Consider the following 14,109-nt stretch of genomic DNA (forward strand, 5'->3'; position numbering starts at 1 on the left):
ACCAAGAGTTTACATTGAGGGGGGAAATAAGACTTGAATGCAGATAAGGTAACAGCTGCTTGCTCTCCAGGTTAGAGTTAGACTGTTGTTTCTTTCTTGCTCACATTTCACTTTGTGCAAGCCTCACGTTGGTTTAGAATAATTTTTTCTAACTTATTTATTCACTTTTCTCTCTATCAGATTGTGTATTCCTTGAGGGCAAGTGAGCTTCACTGTTGACCTAAAGCATTTTTTTCAATCATCTTTTCTTATTCCTATAACTTTGATTTTGGCAATGACTTCAACCTTAGTACCTTGCTTGAGGCACTGTATGTTACAAAATGGTTTATCTTATCAATGATGCTTTATTATGTTACTGCTGCCGTAACCATTCCCTTTGTCGTCTATCCATCTTGATGGCCTGGAAGAGAGGTAGCAAAGATCAGACATGCTCCATTGGCTTTTGTTTTCACAGCAGGTGGGACATGACTGTGGTCATGTGGGTGAGATGTCAAGGTGAGTCTCGGGAAGTACTTTACGGCACAACATTTGGACTGGAAGTTAGGATGTTCAAAAGGGGGTGGTCCTTAGATTCACATTTATGCAGGCATTGTGACATTCTGAAGACTTATTTGCTCAAGTTCAAGCTGGAAAGATATGAGCACATAGGTTAAGTCTCCAAGGAGGAAGAGTGGGCAGTTTTAGATTTAGACCAGTCGGTATCTACTTTTCCTTCTTGAGACTGGAACGATTGTAAATTCTCTTCTGGGAGAAGAGAATTGCATTTGACTTGACACTGAGGAAAGTGTGACGGTAAGGATAATTTAACTAAGAATAGTCTTTCAAAACAGTTGAAATTTTGGAGAGAAAGAACTGGTATGGAATGATGGAGAATCAAAAAAATTTAAAGCTATATATGCTTGTATACACTTTGCTTTGAGAATTAAGGCAAATGGTAAAGTGAGCTCAAGAAATAGCTCTAATTTGTTTAATGTATTGGAATATATAAATGTCTTGAAATATGAGTCACCAATTAAGATTTAGGGATACTTTATTTTGGTACTGGCTCAAGACGAATTTTTAGTTTAAGTTTTTCTCCATGGTATTCATTTTATATTGAAGTTAGATATTTGGTTGAGATTCCAAGTAAATTGTAGGATTTCTTTCTCTGGGCTATTTTGAGTTCTCTCCTCTTTCTGTACACAGGTCTGGTTTTTGGTTTAAGTGGCTTTGGTTAATGGGAATTAACACCTAACACCTGATTTAGATCTTGAGATTTGCCCAATATTATCCCCAAGTGCTAGAGTTTAAAAATATTTTTGGGTGGTGAGTGAGTGTGTGTATATGGCAGTGGTCAGAAAAAAGGAGCCAATGAGGGTTTTAGGAGTTGCTTCTTGTCTTAGCCCAGAGGGTGATGGTTGGTGTCATTAGGAGCAGAGGGTTTTTTTAGATGGGGAGGAATAAACATTTTTAGGATGAATGGCAGCTGGAAGCCAGTGATTGAATCTTGAAGCCCACCATTTTAGGCCTGCCTGAACCTCTTTCCCCACGAGATTACAAATGGTGCGATTAAGCAGGGAGGATGTTGAGGAAGGACCTTTCGGTTTGCTATCCTGGTGATCTTCCCTCGGGTTTCTGCTAGCTGTCTGGCAGGTATGTTCTGCTTTGTGGAAGAGGAAAGCCCTGTGTTCTCCTTCCAAGGGCAATGTGTCTGCTTTTTTGATTGAGATCTAATTAAACTCTGGACTACTATTTTTTCATAAGCAGTGAGTTGTACCCGTAGGCAATAGAAAAACAGGTAACAAAAGACAAATATACAGAGAGTGGTGTTCTAGAAGTTGAGTGAAGTGATGTTTGAGGATTTGAGTGATTTTTTTCTCTCCACAGTGGAAGTGAAATCAAGTGAATGCCATTTTGTTGCCAGGAGCAACTGGGTCTGCTTGGTCCCTTAGCCAGGCAAATACAACAAGCTGCTTTGACTTCATTTTGTTTGGGTCTTTTAAACAGAGAAAGATTGGAAGCATCAGAGTGTTTCAGATTAAAAGGCTAAAGATACAGAAGTTCTATAACTGATATAAGAACAAGGAGTCATTTCTTTTTTTAAAAAAAATTTATTTACTTTTATTTGTTGCAGTGCATGGGCCTCTCATTGCAGTGGCTTCTCTTGTTGCAGAGCACGGGCTCTAGAGCGCAGGCTCAGCAGTTGTGGTGCATGGGCTTAGCTGCTCCATGGCATGTGGCATCCTCCCAGACCAGGGCTCAAACCCGTGTCCCCTGCACTGGCAGGCAGATTCTTAACCACTGCACCACCAGGGAAGCCCGAGGAGTCATTTCTTATCCCACTCTGCTCATCTCAGAATCTTTCAACTATTCCCCATTGCCTCCGTATCACATCCCAATGGGCTGTGTTGAGATATATTGGTCCATTCAGCCTTTGGGGCAGCAGGAACCTGTTAACTGGTCATAGAGGTGGATTTGGCCTAGAGCTGCACAATTCAGAAATTTTCATGTTATCTCCAAGACAGGTAATATGTTTCACGTGTGTGTTCAAAGTATTTATTAGGTAAAAGTAAACATTTAAAAGCAAGCACAGTTTTGGTAACTCTGTTTTGGAATTTTCTTCCTTTTTTTCATATACCAGAAGCCTTAAAAAACAAACAAACAAACAAACAAAAAACAGGACCAGGCTCCTAACCTCTGAGAAACCTCAAGTACCTGCTTCACAGGCTTTCACAATATAGTGAAATTTCACAGGCTAATGGAGAAGGCGGACTTCCAGTAACTAATCACACAAAGAATTCATTGAAGTAAGAACTGGGTGCTTTGAGAAGGTATGAGAGCGGTCCTCTCCTATCTGGGACATCAGGGAGGATTTCCCCAAGCAGATAAAACTGAAGAGGCTAGGGGAAGTCAGCCAAGTTTGGGGCAGGAGAGGGTTGACATAAGGAAGCAGAGGCAGTAAGTATCAATAACCAATTAGTTTTCAGGGACATAGGTGGACTTTAGGATGACTTTCACATTTTGGGTTTGGGCAAGTGGGTGAATGGTGGTAACTGGAGGAAAAATTATTTTCTGGTAATGGATGGGTAGTTGATTAGTTCAATGGAGGTGTTGTATAAATATCTGATCTTGTGTTATAAGAAGGGCTTAGTTACTCTTGTTACGTTAGAACTTCACAGTGTATAAGGCACTATATAGGTTCAGCGGGGAATAGAAGAATAGATTTATGGTTTCTGCTTTCAAGGAGCTTTTTTTTTTTTTTTTTTTTTTTGCGGTACGCAGGCCTCTCACTGTTGTGGCCTCTCCCATTGTGGAGCACAGGCTCCGGACGCGCAGGCTCAGCGGCCATGGCTCACGGGCCCAGTCGCTCTGCAGCACGTGGGATCCTCCTGTACTGGGGCACGAACCCATGTCCCCTGCATCGGCAGGCGGAGTCTCAACCACTGCGCCACCAGGGAAGCCCAAGGAGCTTATTCTTTAACTGCAGTCAAGGAGTTAAATAACCCCTGAAGATTCTAGTAACACTCTAAGACAACAGCAGGAGAAATGTTATAGGCAGCACACAAATGATTGCTAAGTGAATTGTATAGGTGCTTCTTGCTTTTCTGCAATTGGTATCCAAGTAGAATTGCTCATCTGGTTTTACTCTTGTTTTACTTTCATAGTTTGAGATGGGTTGAGGATAGCATGAGCTTGTTTAATAATACTGTGGGTTATTTGCTTTGGAATAACTCATTTTAACTTTAAATTTGTCTCATTTTACAGAAGAGGAAACTAAGGCATGAGAGGTTAAATAACTTTCCCAAAGTCATGTAGCTGGTAAATGGTAAAGTTGGGATTCAGATCTAGTCAACCTGAATCCAACGTCCCCTCTCCTCAGTTTTTAAAAAATCCTATTCTTTTTATTTTTGATTTTTACTAAATATATCCCCTATCTCCTAATTTTAGACATATATATTGTTTCTAATTTGGTGCCTGTATTTCTGGTTAGACCTTTAGGATAAAGTCCTGGAAGTGGATTTCCTGTACCAAGGAATGTAAAATTTTTAAGGTTCCTTAGAACGTATCAAATTCTTTTCCAGAAAAGTTCAAAAAATTTACAGTCGAGATGTACTTTTCAATCCCATGTAGAAGCATTTTTCAATTTCACGTGGTTGTCTAAGCCAAGACAAATAAGAGGACTCAGTAACACTATGATAAAGATGGTTAGGATAATGAATCACAGAATCTGTTAGAGCAGGAAGGAACTCCAGGTGTCATCTAGGCCACCTCTTTCTTTATTAATTAAGAGCCAAGGCTCAGAGAGCTTAAGGGACATAGTCCAAACCATACGTCTAACAGAGTCAGAGTTAGGATAAGAAGCTGCTCTTAGCACTGTGTGATACATTGAGTCAGAGTCTCTTGATGGTATGGATGATTCAGGGGTGTGCTGAAATGTCCATTTGGAGTCTCAATTGGAGATTTAACAGACTTCTAGTGTTTGAGTCAGCTTCATAGTTCCCCCTTGAAACTTCACAGTTGTGTCAGAGGGATATGGAAGTAACTCAGAGGGATCTGCCCCAAACTGAGAGGTCCAGTACCCACCCAAGGAGATAAAGAACTCTTCTGGGCCAGGGGGAACCCTGAAATCCCCTTTCATGAGTTCTCCTGCATCTGGCCTACTCTGATCCACAGGGATGATTCTGAACTCTCTTTTCGTTATTCTGTAGATGGTACAATATGTTTGAAGAAAGGGCTGCTCACATAATTCAAAACTCATATAATTCAAAACTGGTTTTCTATAGCACTGACCAAAAAAGAAGGAAGATATTTCTGTTTTTTATTGCTCGATCATGTAGCAATAGTGTAAACAGAATTTACAAATTGATTTGGCTTGGTATCCCTCTGGATAGGCTGGGTTAAGCTGTTAAACCTCAACATTTTAATGACTTAACACAATAAAGGGTTGCTTCTTGCAAAAATCTGATGCAGGCTGGTTGACTGTCTTCTATGTTGCCGATATGCCATGCCAAGGTTGCCAAAGCATGGGAAAAGAGAGTTAAAGGAGCCATATAGTCTCTTAACTGACTCAGCCTGGAAGTGACAAATGCCACAGTCCATTGGCCAGAACTAGAAGCGTGGTTCTGACTCAAATGGAGAAGGGGCTGGGAAAAGTGCATGGAAGAGTATACAAATACTTGATGAGCCCTAATGGTCTCTTCCACACACTTGATGCTTGATACTTTGAAATTACCTGCTTAAAATTTTTTGTAGGCAATTTCATATCATTTCAAGTTTTAAGCATAAAGGTAAAACTTTCCTGTTACTTTCTTTCAAATATGCTTAAAGTGTAAGTGTTCGTTGAGTACACACTATCATTTTTAATAGATCTTTTGAGCCCCCTGTTAAAAACAATGAAACGTTTCAAAAATAGTTGTGAGATTTAGGTAAGTCATTTCACTTCTCTAAACCTGAATCCCAATTGAAAATGTGACTTAGCCCCTCATTCATGGGTATGTTGTGAAAATTAGATTAGAGATCACATGTAAAACACTTGACACAGTGCCTAGAACAAGGTAAGTGTTCAACGAATGTGGATTTTTCCTCTTTTTGGTATTGTTGATATTGTAATGGATCTACCACTGTCGACAGTGATACTGGATCCTCTGACTCAGAGGTGTATCCATCATCATTAGAAGATAGTGTACTTTACAGGAATAAGCGATGTTTTGGCCACATTCTGGAAATGAAATGTCTTCATCTTCTATATGTTCTTATTTTGGTAGTCATGGGGAATTTCAAAGGCCATGCTCTCCCTGGAACCTTCTTCTTTATCTTGGGGATTTGGTGGACAACAAAGTGCATTCTGAAATATGCCTTCAAAAAGCACAAGAGGACTTCCTACCTTGATTCCAAAGTATTATTCCATCGAGTAGAAATTTTGGAGGGAATCATAATAGCTGGAATGGCTTTAACTGGTGAGTGACCCTTTTCTGTGTTCTGTCTGCTTTTTGGGGTATTTTCACATGCAAAGAGAAGATTCAATATCAAAACAAGAAATTGCTAAAATAAAATTTTTATTCAAAAACACCCAAATACATATTATAATTGTAATTTCCATCTGATATAATTTACTAGAAGGTGATACTTCATGTTTATACAAAGGGCTATTCCCTAATGAGTTAGTCATAGCAATTAACTTGCCTGCCCATTCAAGGTGAATTTCCTTTATAGAATTAGTTGGAGCCTTCAAAATAATTTTATATCAATTATTCTGATGCCTGAAAGAGTAAACTCTATCAGAAACCATTTTTCAAAATGACACCAAAATAATCAAATGATTATGGGAAGGCTTCAATAATAAATCATTGCCGATAGGCTGTCCAGACGGTCAGGCTGAAGAAAACTTATCTCCTGTGCTCATCCTCTTTGTGTGATTACTAAATTAGAGAGGGAGGTTGGGCCAGATGATTGTAAGGCCTTTCCATTGGCTCTATGATTCTGTAAAAATGTTCTGTGTTTTTAAAGTTTTAAAGAGAGGAATTTCGTTGCCAAATTCTATAGATTAATAAATAAAGCAGCATCTTCAAGAAAGCTTAAATGTTTGTGTAACTGACTGGACTCTATGCTGTATCTGTCTGTGCTTTCTCAGTTATCCTTAATTGGGGAGAAGCTGAACTCTAGCATTTTAATCCTGAACCAAGCACAACTCCCTACCCAAAGACATAGTGTGTAAGAAGGAAGTAATCAGATGCCATAGAACTAATCTCACAAATCTAAATCCAAAATTACTCAGGATTTATCTAGTCATTAAATTAAAATAGGAACTAAGTCCGTCAGTGGAACTGATCAGGGAACTCAGTGGAAATAAGATCATTAGCTTTGAAGATCTGAAATAGCTGTTTGACTAAATTGGCTATCTTTGACTAACAGTGATTATCCAAACCAGTATTTGATGCTCTAAAACCAGCCTAAAGAACCAGTGCTCAGCTGTTAGGGAACAGCCCCGAAAGATGAATCAATGTCATAAAAGGACACTATATTGGAGTAAGCAGTAGGCTGATCCTTCTGCATCTTCCTGCTTTCTCAATAAAGTTACGGAAAGATTGCTTAAAGTGTGATATGTCCCTCCGTAGGCATGCTTGGAGAACAGTTTATTCCTGGAGGACCGCACCTGACCTTATATGACTACAAAGAGGGCCAGTGGGTCCAACTCCTGGGCTGGCATCATTTTACCATGTACTTCTTCTTTGGGCTGCTGGGTGTGACAAACATCTTATGTTCCACCATCAGGTCACTTCCTGCCTCCTTTACCAAGTTAATGTTAGCAAATGCCTTATTTGTGGAGGGTAAGTATGAGTATTTTCATATACCTTTCACTATTATTGGACATTTATCTAGCCCTTTACAATAATACTCCTTTAGTGTCCTGGTGCAGCCTTGATCCACAGGGCCATCTGTTTGGGCCATGGTGAGCTATTGAGATGTCCTAGACAGGATGCCCAAGATTTTCCTTCCCTACTGACTCATTTAGTATAGCTGGACAAATGCAATCATTCAATGTGTTTTATTCACTTTTCACATCTGTCTTAAAGAACCACCTACCATGGTTATTTATCTCTGGTTTATCCTGGAGATTATTATTATTTCCATCTTTAACATGTGAAACTGAGCTCAGAGTAGTGAAGCATATATATCCTCAAACGAAGAGACCACTCACAGCAGAGTAGCTTCCATACCTACAAACTAGCCTTTTTAATATTGATATAGTAAAACTCCACCATTACATGATAAGCAGGGTCCAAAAAATTCAGTCACAGAAAAATGAGGTCCTAACATTTTTTTGTTCAGTTGGCCTCCCTGTTACTCTATAAGGAAACACTGAAAACAAGTATTTAATGATTTGTTTTCATTTATTTCATATGTAAAGTATAGATTGATCATAGAACTGAAAAAGCCCCCATTTATCAGGAGGCAGTCATTTCCTAACATCCACCTTGCCTCCCACGTCTAAAGGTAAGAGCTTTTGCCAAACGCTCTTTGAAAACAAGAGCTAGATAAAAGTTGGGCACCAACAATTAAGCATGATTCTCATTATCTCAGGATGTTACCATATTTTGAATGAACATCCTTTCCTCCTCATCCAAATGAAAAGAACGAAGCTGAAGCCGGAATCTGTCCATGGGATTAAAAAATGTAGCTAGCTACTACTTCCTGGAAGCTTCCAGAGAATCTTGTCATACCCATCAAAGTGCACTTTTATGATTTTTGTGTATATCTGCTGCCTCCAGTGGACTGAATTCCTTAAGGCGAGGCTTTGTCTCATTCCTCTGCCTATTCACCCTAACTCCTGCTGCCCTACCCTCATCATGCTTATTATTCATCCTTTTGCATAAAGGTGCTTTGAAATATAGTTGGTTGAAAATGTCATAACATATTGGAGGAGAGAATAAAGGTTGGGGAAGGGAAAAGGAGATTTCAAAGGTTCCATCCTAAAGAGGTAGTGGTGACTCCAAAAATGGTAGAGGTTTCCATTATTGTGGGAAGCAGTGGGCACCTGATATTTTGGACAAAGAAATGTGTGTGTTTGTAAAGTTGTGTGGAGAGAGAGAGAGAGAGAGAGAGAGAGAGAGAGAGAGAGAGAGAGAGAAACAGTAGGTAGTTTCATTAAAAAAGACAAACTATTTTTTCTCCCTGTATCAGGTTTTGTCTTCTACAATCACACTCATGGTCGGGAGATGCTGGACATCTTTGTGCACAAGCTTCTGGTCTTGGTCATCTTTTTGACAGGCCTGATTGCCTTCTTGGAGCTGTTCATACTGACCAATATAACTGTGGAACTTCTGCGGATAAGCTTTTTCCTACTTCAGGGAAGCTGGTTCTGGCAGGTGAGTTGGGCCTCCAATTAATGTACCTGGTATCGCCACTGATAACCTTCTCTCTTTGATTGGTGGGTGTTTTGCTCTAGAACCCAGAGGCTTCTTTCTGATGTGTTGCTGGTAGTGAGAATGTGGACCTTTGAGAGGTGATGTTTCTTTGAGTGGCCCGGTGGCCCTGGTGGGAGCGGTGATAGAGCAGCAGGGAAGGAGGTTGGGTGTGTACATTTTCGTCACACACCTGAGTATCCATTTTGTAGGAACTCTGAGCCAGTGCTTTTAGCTGGAAGCAGTTCCTGATGCTAAAGCAGCTTAAAGCCTAATGGGTAATAAGCTCAAGAAACATATGGAAGGCAGGAAAGGGAGGAAATTATTATGTATTGAGAAACAACTATGTGCCCGCCACTGTACGGGACTTTTACACGCACATTGTTTCATTTTGTCCTCATGATGACTTGGACGTTAGGTATTATCATCCCCAATTTACTGACAAAGAAGACTCAGAGAGACCAAGTTACTTTCCCAGGATCACGCAGTAATGGAGCTAGCACCTAAGTGTGGGTCTGTCTGGCTCCAAATCCCAGGCACTTTCCATTTTACTGTTGACTCCCTAACGTTGGAGTGTTGAAAACATGTATTCCAATCAGTGAACATATACTTTATAGAGACTGATAAATCATAATCCAACATACATATATAGATGTAAAGAAAGTCTGGGATGAAAGGTGAATGTGGTTTAATCAGGGAATATTTCTTAGAGATTTTTAGTCACTAAAGTGCAGGGATTTGGGATGAGGAGGTTGTTCCAAGGATGTGCATTTCAGCGAGGAGTGGTAAGAAAGCACTGGTAGGCAAGAGGATGAGAAACATCATGGTCAAAGCATCATGGCTAGGAAAGATGTGATATTTAAGCTTGTGGGGGAATAGAAAGGCTGTTGGAACAGAGGCTAGTAAAGAGAGGACTAGATTCAGGGCTTATTTTTAATTTAATTTAATTAACTTATTTATTTTTGGCTGTGTTGGGTCTCCGTTTCTGTGCGAGGGCTTTTTCTAGTTGTGGCTAGCGGGGGCCACTCTTCATTGCAGTGCGCGGGCCTCTCACTGTCGCGGCCTCTCTTGTTGCGGAGCACAGGCTCCAGACGCGCAGGCTCAGTAGTTGTGGCTCACGGGCCTAATTGCTCTGCAGCATGTGGGATCTTCCCAGACCAGGGCTCGAACCCGTGTCCCCTGTATTGGCAGGCAGATTCTCAACCACTGCGCCACCAGGGAAGCCCAGGGCTTATTTTGAAGGAAAAATGGTATAGAAAAAATAACAAATACCTTATCATGTGATAAAATTGATAATTGGTGAATTTAACCAGTTGGTATACAGAAGTTGTTCTGTGAGATTATTTATCATCCGCTGGGAATGGCATGTAAAACATGATTATGTATTCTATATCTCTTGATCGGAATGTTTTGCTATGTACATGTATTGCCAATTCAAAACTAAAAATAAATTTTAAAAAATTTAAAAGTGATAACTTCCGGTCAAGATGACACAGTGAGTTTATGCTTCCGTGTATCTCCTCTGCTTCAAACATATAACAATGACACATAAACTATCAAAAATACCTATAAAATAAAAAAGAAATCAAAAGAAGAGAAAAGTAAATGAAAGTAAGAGACTAAAAAATACATAGTTGCAATTAAACAACACAAGCAAAAATAGGGCAAGCCACCTGTGGTCCAGACACAGAATAGAAATGCAGAGCCAGAGTAGAGCTGGGCTGCAGGCCTGAGGGCTCCAGGTCTAGGGTAGACATGGCAGTTGGTTCTTTGGCTCCAGGGGAGCTAAAAGGAAATTGAAGGGTTCCTCTTGATGTGGGGATAAAACCAGGTTCTTGGAACTCTTTTTAGTTATATGTTTACATATTCTCTACTCCTAATTGCTTTCCATCCATTTGATCTTTCACTTTCTGATAAAGGTCTGTTAAAATTTTATCTTATAGTTATGGATTTGTTAACTTCTCCTTATTTTCAATTTTTTCTTTAATGTCATGAGGCTGTATTCTGCTTCTCCCCTTCTAGTTTTTTGAGTTGAATGTTCACTTATTTTCAGTTTTTCTTGTTTTTAAATAAATACACCTAAGGCTGTAGAATTTCTTCTATATACTACTGTAGCTACCTCCCGTGAGATTTGGTGTGTGGTAGCTTTCACTCTTGGGCAACTTGTTTTTTTTTTAACATCTTTATTGGAGTATAATTGCTTTACAATGGTGTGTTAGTTTCTGCTTTATAACAAAGTGAATCAGTTATACATATACATATGTTCCCATATCTCTTCCCTATTGCGTCTCCCTCCCTCCCACCCTCCCTATCACACCCCTCTAGGTGGTCACAAACCACAGAGCTGATCTCTCTGTGCTGTGCGGCTGCTTCCCACTAGCTATCTATTTTATGTTTGGTAGTGTATATATGTTCATGCCAGTCTCTCATTTGTCACAGCTTACCCTTCCCCCTCCCAATATCCTCAAGTCCATTCTCTAGTAGGTCTGTGTCTTTATTCTCTTGGGCAATTTTGAATGTTGCATTTTCTATGTGCTTTCCTTTTTAATTTATGAGTTATTTAGGAGTGCACTTTTCAGTTTCCAAAAATATTTTTTCTTTTTATTATTTATTTTCAATTCAATTGCTTTGTATGTGTTCTCTTTGAAATGTGTTGGGACTTCCTTTGGGACATAGCCCAATGTCAGTGGTAGTAAATGTTCCATGTATCTGAAAAGAAAGTATATTCTGTCTTTGCTGTGTTGAAGATTCTACATATATTTACTAAATCAAGTTTCTTAAAGAGCTAAATATTCAAATAAAGAAGTTAGAAAGTAAGAAAGAAGGGGAGGGCTTCCCCGGTGGTGCAGTGGTTAAGAAACTGCCTGCCAATATAGGGGACACGGATTTGAACCCTGATCCGGGAAGATCCCACATGCCGCGGAGCAACTAAGCCTGTGCGCCACAACTACTGAGCCTGCACTCTAGAGCCCACGAGCCACAACTACTGAAGCCCACGCACCTAGAGCCCGAGCTCTGCAATAAGAGAAGCCACTGTAATGAGAAGCCCGCGTGCCGCAACTAGAGAAAGCCGCGTGCAGCAACAAAGACCCAATGCAGCCAAGAATAACTAAAAAATAAACTTATATAAAAAAAAAAGTAAAAAGGGGAAACCCAAAGAGAGTTGAAGAAAGGAATAATAAAGGTAAGAGCAGAATTAATGAAACTAATTTGAGTTCCATTAATAATTAATGATTAATTAAATATCTGAGGGAGGAAGCTGTGGGGTGTCACAACTGAGAATAGGTTGGCTTAATTTTGTCCCTTTTGGCAGATGAATAAATAATCTTTTCACATTTCCCCAGGAGCTTTTCTAAGGAAGAGATATGAGGTTAAAGTCTTGGGGCATAAATCTGAGATTATTTAAAAAATTTTCCAGCCATCATTATGTCTAGACTAGTATCTTTCTTTACCTGGCAGCCAGACTAAGTAACGTTTGGGACTTAAAGGAAAATGAACATTTCGTACCAATGCAAACACACACACTGGCAGGAAATGAAGCTTTAGCCATAGTACATCTCCTCCCCCGCCCCCTCCCTGTTAGATTCCTCTGAAACAAAAATGTTTCAGGGGCTTAGGTGAATTTATTATGCTTCCATGTTTTGTTGCTATGAATGTTTATGCCCCAAACTCTATCTCAAGCTAATACTATTACATTGTGATTTCCTTTTCACCATATTTTTTTCTCTCGCTACTTCTCCATACATGGTTAATATTAAGCACAATACTAGTGCTTAAACAATATATAGACAGATTAGAGAAAAGGTACACCTAGATTCTTGGAACCATAAGTATGGTGAACTGAATGAGGCAAATGCTCACAGTGGCCATTTTTAAAATAACTCATCTATAAATAATTAGGTAGTAGACAAACCTGGAGGGAATTCCCCTCCCAACCTATTAAAAATGGTCTCTTTCCTAAACCACATTACAGCCAAATATATTTTCTCAAAAACCAAACCATGATGCAATTTAAAAAAGAAAAAAAAATCCCTTGGGTCCCTTTATTCCATGAATCGTGTTTTCTGAGTCTGTGTGTGGGACAATATTTCTAAAGCTCACTTTAGAAAGCTCGCTTTGTCATTCTCAAATTCCCACCCTTTGTGGTCAGAGCCATGGCTCAGAGAGAATCAGGAAATGAGGAAGACACACCTGCTGCCTTTGCTTCTCAAGATGTTGGACAATTGCTTCAGCTGTATCTCCCAGCTCCACTAATTGCACCAGCAACTCCCATGATCCCCAGATCTCTAAGCCCAAACTAAAACCCAGCCTTGTCTTACCTTTAAGAATGATAAAAGTTCATTTGAAAATGACAAAAAGACCCAACTAAGCAGCAGTGGTCTGAGGTCTGATATGGTAGATCAAACACTTGTTTGGGCTTATAGTGTTGAAATAAGTGACTGGAAAATAAGAAAGAAAACACTAGGAAAGTCGAACTAACATATAGGTAATGGGCCCTGGCTGGATGCCTATTACAGAAGATAATTATTTACATTTTAAATGTGATACTAATGAAGCTTAAACTAGTCTAAAACAGATGTTCAGGAGTGACATACAAGATACAGCAAGAAAAAAATTCTTTTTCAGACCTTTTTTTTCTTGGAATTTTATATTAGGAAGGAAATTAGGACAGCAGATGAAAGAATAGTGACTAACTTTTACATTTAAAGGAAGATTTAATGGGTTGTGGCATTATCTGGCCTTAATTTTCAACTTTCCTAATTTACTTGGGTTTAGCCTGAAGTGACTTTCCAAACGTTTCTATGGCTTTCAGTATAATCACATCTGTTAACTCTGTTCACAGGCTTCACAGTGGCCTTCAGTCAAATATTTAGCGTTCAGTATATTAGGCTATGAGGATCCCAGTGAGATTAGCAGTAGAGGGTGCTCAAAGTTTCTCTTTTCCTGGTGTAAAACAGTAAATGCTTTGGTAAAATTGATGATGACTGAGAGATTTCATTTTGGAAGCTCCAAAAAAGGGTTGTGACTATGGCATGGAGGGAGAAGTCTGTGAGCCTCCAGGTCAAGCAGACCTGGGTCTGAATTCTGGATCTACCATATTAATCACATGACCATAGACTAGCTATTCTGTGAGCTTAAGTTTCCTCAAATAAAAAATAGAAATGATGTCTCATGAGACTGTTGCTTGAATGAAATATTCCAACCTGAAAATACCTCATGCCTTGAG

At 39.5% G+C, this 14,109-nt stretch overlaps 1 protein-coding gene across 3 annotated transcripts in view; it reads left to right on the forward strand.

Moving 5' to 3' along the window:
• Nucleotides 1-14,109, forward strand: part of TMEM45A (transmembrane protein 45A) — a 102,568-nt gene that overhangs the window by 58,405 nt on the left and 30,054 nt on the right. For 2 of the 3 annotated variants that reach the window (XM_029214873.1, XM_029214875.1), the window contains exons 2-4: nt 5,745-5,936; nt 7,095-7,307; nt 8,662-8,846. In XM_029214873.1, the coding sequence (XP_029070706.1) occupies nt 5,747-5,936; nt 7,095-7,307; nt 8,662-8,846 (588 nt within the window). In that variant the 5' untranslated portion in view covers nt 5,745-5,746. Of the gene's footprint in view, nt 1-5,742; nt 5,937-7,094; nt 7,308-8,661; nt 8,847-14,109 lie in introns of those variants that run through there. The other variant, XM_029214874.1, reaches the window with a different exon arrangement.

This window comes from Monodon monoceros, unplaced genomic scaffold (assembly GCF_005190385.1).
Source record: "Monodon monoceros isolate NGI ecotype Baffin Bay Population unplaced genomic scaffold, NGI_Narwhal_1 Super_Scaffold_11, whole genome shotgun sequence".
In the NCBI taxonomy this organism is placed as follows: Eukaryota; Metazoa; Chordata; class Mammalia; order Artiodactyla; family Monodontidae; genus Monodon; species Monodon monoceros.